This window comes from Ammodytes marinus, assembly GCF_949987685.1.
Source record: "Ammodytes marinus genome assembly, chromosome: 12".
NCBI classification, from domain to species: domain Eukaryota; kingdom Metazoa; phylum Chordata; class Actinopteri; order Uranoscopiformes; family Ammodytidae; genus Ammodytes; species Ammodytes marinus.
Window position 1 is genome coordinate 28,600,260 of NC_137216.1, and position 3,092 is coordinate 28,603,351.

General features: G+C 41.3%; 1 protein-coding gene across 1 annotated transcript in view; it reads left to right on the forward strand.

Moving 5' to 3' along the window:
* The first annotated feature begins 2,048 nt into the window (after window positions 1–2,048).
* plcl1 (phospholipase C like 1) overlaps window positions 2,049–3,092 on the forward strand; it is a 69,277-nt gene continuing 68,233 nt past the window's right edge. Inside the window, exon 1 of the mRNA XM_080037962.1 lies at window positions 2,049–3,072. Coding sequence (XP_079894088.1) covers window positions 2,899–3,072 — 174 coding nt within the window. The 5' untranslated portion in view covers window positions 2,049–2,898. The remainder of the gene's footprint in view (window positions 3,073–3,092) is intronic.

Consider the following 3,092-nt stretch of genomic DNA (forward strand, 5'->3'; position numbering starts at 1 on the left):
AACAATGTAAAGGGCTTTGGGTCTGTGAAAAAAAAAACAGGGGAAAGAGCTGTATAAGTGGAATACATTTACCATTTGTAATAAATCTTAGTTAAAGCTCATAAAATGTCCAAATAACCATGAGAATACTTGTAAATCCTTAAGTCTTACTACTTATGCTACACTTAAGTGATAACCATCACAATCTTTACTGGTCTGTCACTCTGAACCAACAACAACTGGGCAATAACTAGAGGACAGAGGTCGTGTGTGTGTGTTTCTCTCTGTGTGTGTGTGTGTGTGTGTGTGTTTGTGTGTGTGTGTGTGTGTGAACCCCAGATATCTTAAGTCACATGATAGTTTGTGGACTCTCCCTGAGATCTCGCAATTCTTTTAAAATCCCGATAAAGGTTTTTTTTACTGGGAGTTTTTTCTCAGCCGAGCTAAGGGTCTAAGGGCAGAGGGTGTCATGCTGTATGGAATGTAAAGCCCACTGAGGCATATGTCTATTTGTGATATGGCGCTGTACAAATAAAACTGATTGATTGATGATTGAACAAGGAATAAGACAGATTGGGCTCATGTGTGTTTCTAGTAAAGACACAGTGATTTTTTTTAAATTTTTCAAAATAAAAGCTGGTTGTAGTCGGAGAAGTTATCTGCGCTGAATGCAAACATGTATGTTGCATCGTCTTTGTTATTTACTTAATTTTTTTTTTTTGGCATTTTCAAGCTTTATTGGACAGTACAGAGTTTAAATGGGGAAACAGAGAGAGAAAGAGAGGGGGGATGACCTGCAGTAAAGGTCCACGGGTCGGATTCGAACCCTGCGACCACTGCAACGAAGGCTTGAGCCTGAGTTCCTTGTAGCGCCCCTACAAGGAACTTTTAAATATTTATGAAACGATTAAATTATTCCTCTGATGATCATACCGTCATATTTAAAAAATAAAATAAAATAATATTTTTTTATATAATGTACTTCCATTACCCTTCAAAGTAGGGACCATGTGCATTGTTCTTGTTATGTTAAGATAAAAGAAAACAAGGGTAACACCTGTATTTCATCATCAACCTTTATTTAAACAGGCAACAATTGCTAAGAAACAATGTCTTATTTAAGCAATGGCCTGGTAATTTTGTTTTTTTGTATTACTGTACTGTGCTCATTTTATTGTCCCTAATAATAAATATTATTAAATTAAATTATTATTAAATTATATGGAACTTTGAGTCCGGAATAAAGTATTCATTCATTCATTCATTCATTCATTCAAATAAATAAAATGCAAAAACATCCAGTGTGTAGGCTATTCTATATATTTTTTTTAATTTTTTTTATTGCTTTTTTTTGGAATTTTACTTTTTATAGAACACAAACACAGAACTCGAGACAAAACAAAACAAACAACCAACATGGATTTTCTTTTAAGATCATTTATAAGCCTTTATTATTGACTAAACCATCCCAGCCATAACATCCAGTGCCCATTTTTCCCAGGGGGGTTTTCTACTGTACCTGCCCCGCCTTTAGTGCTCCCTCCCTGGGCATGTCTACGGTTTAATGAAGCCATAACGACTCTCCCTTGGTTCTCAACCCCTCTTCCACCTATCACAACCACTGAAACGCAACCAAATCTCCCAGAGGCCGCGCGCATTGGCTGGCGTGCACTTCAGTCACAGTTTCCGGGCGGCACGTGTGGGCGGAGCTGGTGTTTGGTGGGAGCATGAAGGCGGTGCGACTGTCAATTGTGTGTGTGTGTGTGAGTGTATGTGCGAGTGTGTGTTTGTGTGTGAGAGAGTGTGTGTGTGTGTGTGTTTCTGTGTCTGTATTCTCGAACCAAAAGTCGCCTGTTGTTGCTGGTGGTGAGAAGCGGACCTTAAGAACGACCACAGCGGGGCTCGCGGCTTGTCAGTGCAATGGTCTCCAAGGCGGACAGACAGTGTACGGATACGCATGTTTAGTTGACGCTAAAAAAAAATTATCGCCAAGGCAAGTTGGCTCCTATTTCGCTGCACTTTTGACAGCGATTCTTGTGGAGAGGAAATTCTGACGAGATTTTTTTTTTTTGTTGGTACAGCCTTTTTCTTTCTCCCTCGGATGTTTTGGAACACATTTTATCCACCGATTTCTACCTTATTTTTCATTATCATTTTGACGCCGCACGCTCATTCTTTTGAACGTGTGTGTTGCTTGAAAAAAGGCACCGTCTGACTTGAGGATTTGAACCCCTGGCTGCCTCGACTCTCGAAGGGACAGACATCTAGATCTTGGAAGGGGAGACGAGACGAGACCGTGTGAAGACTTGTTGCGCTTATCCGGGCGAGCGCACTACCACACTACCAACAACCACTCGCCCAATTTTTTTTTGTTTATCCAAGAAGTAAACACACTGAATCGCTACCTGTGTGCGTGCGTGTGATGCTTTGATTTTAACCAGTGGGCTGTTTTAAAGTGGAGTAGGATTGGATTGTGTGGAGACTGGTATAGGTATAGGAGCCTGAAGTCAGCACGCGCGTTTAGTGTGCTCGGTGGAAATGAGAATCTCAATCTGGTCATAATTAGGGGAATTTGGGGAGATTAGTTTATGTCCATTATTTTTTGACAAAGCTGCTGGTGCCGCTTCAGAAAAAGCCAAGGCAGGGCAAGTGTTTTTTGGATAGTGAGCTACTATTCAGACACAAGGCATCTCAAAGTGCTTTAGAAAATCAAGATTAGATGGGAAAAACAATATTGAAATTGCATTGAAAGAGCGGAAAAACTAGTGAAAATTGTTTACAAAACTGAAAAAACAACAACAACTTCCTCCTTTTTAAATGGCATCAACGTGCAGCCAAGACGAACTTTATTCGGGTCAGAGTTGATTCATTTTTTCGCCTCTTTGACAATTTGAGCCCCAAATTCAAATTCAATTCGCAATGTCTGAACGCGATGGAGACAGTGACGGAGCGCCGGTGGATTTCATGCCGCCCAGAGTGCCTCGTGGTCGGCGTAGTGGAGTGATCCTCCCCGCTGTCGGTGGTGGAGGGGACCAGGATACCATCCAACTGGAGGCGGTGAGGGCGGCACCTCGGCGAAGCAGCATCATAAAGGTAAGACGAAAAAGTGTGTG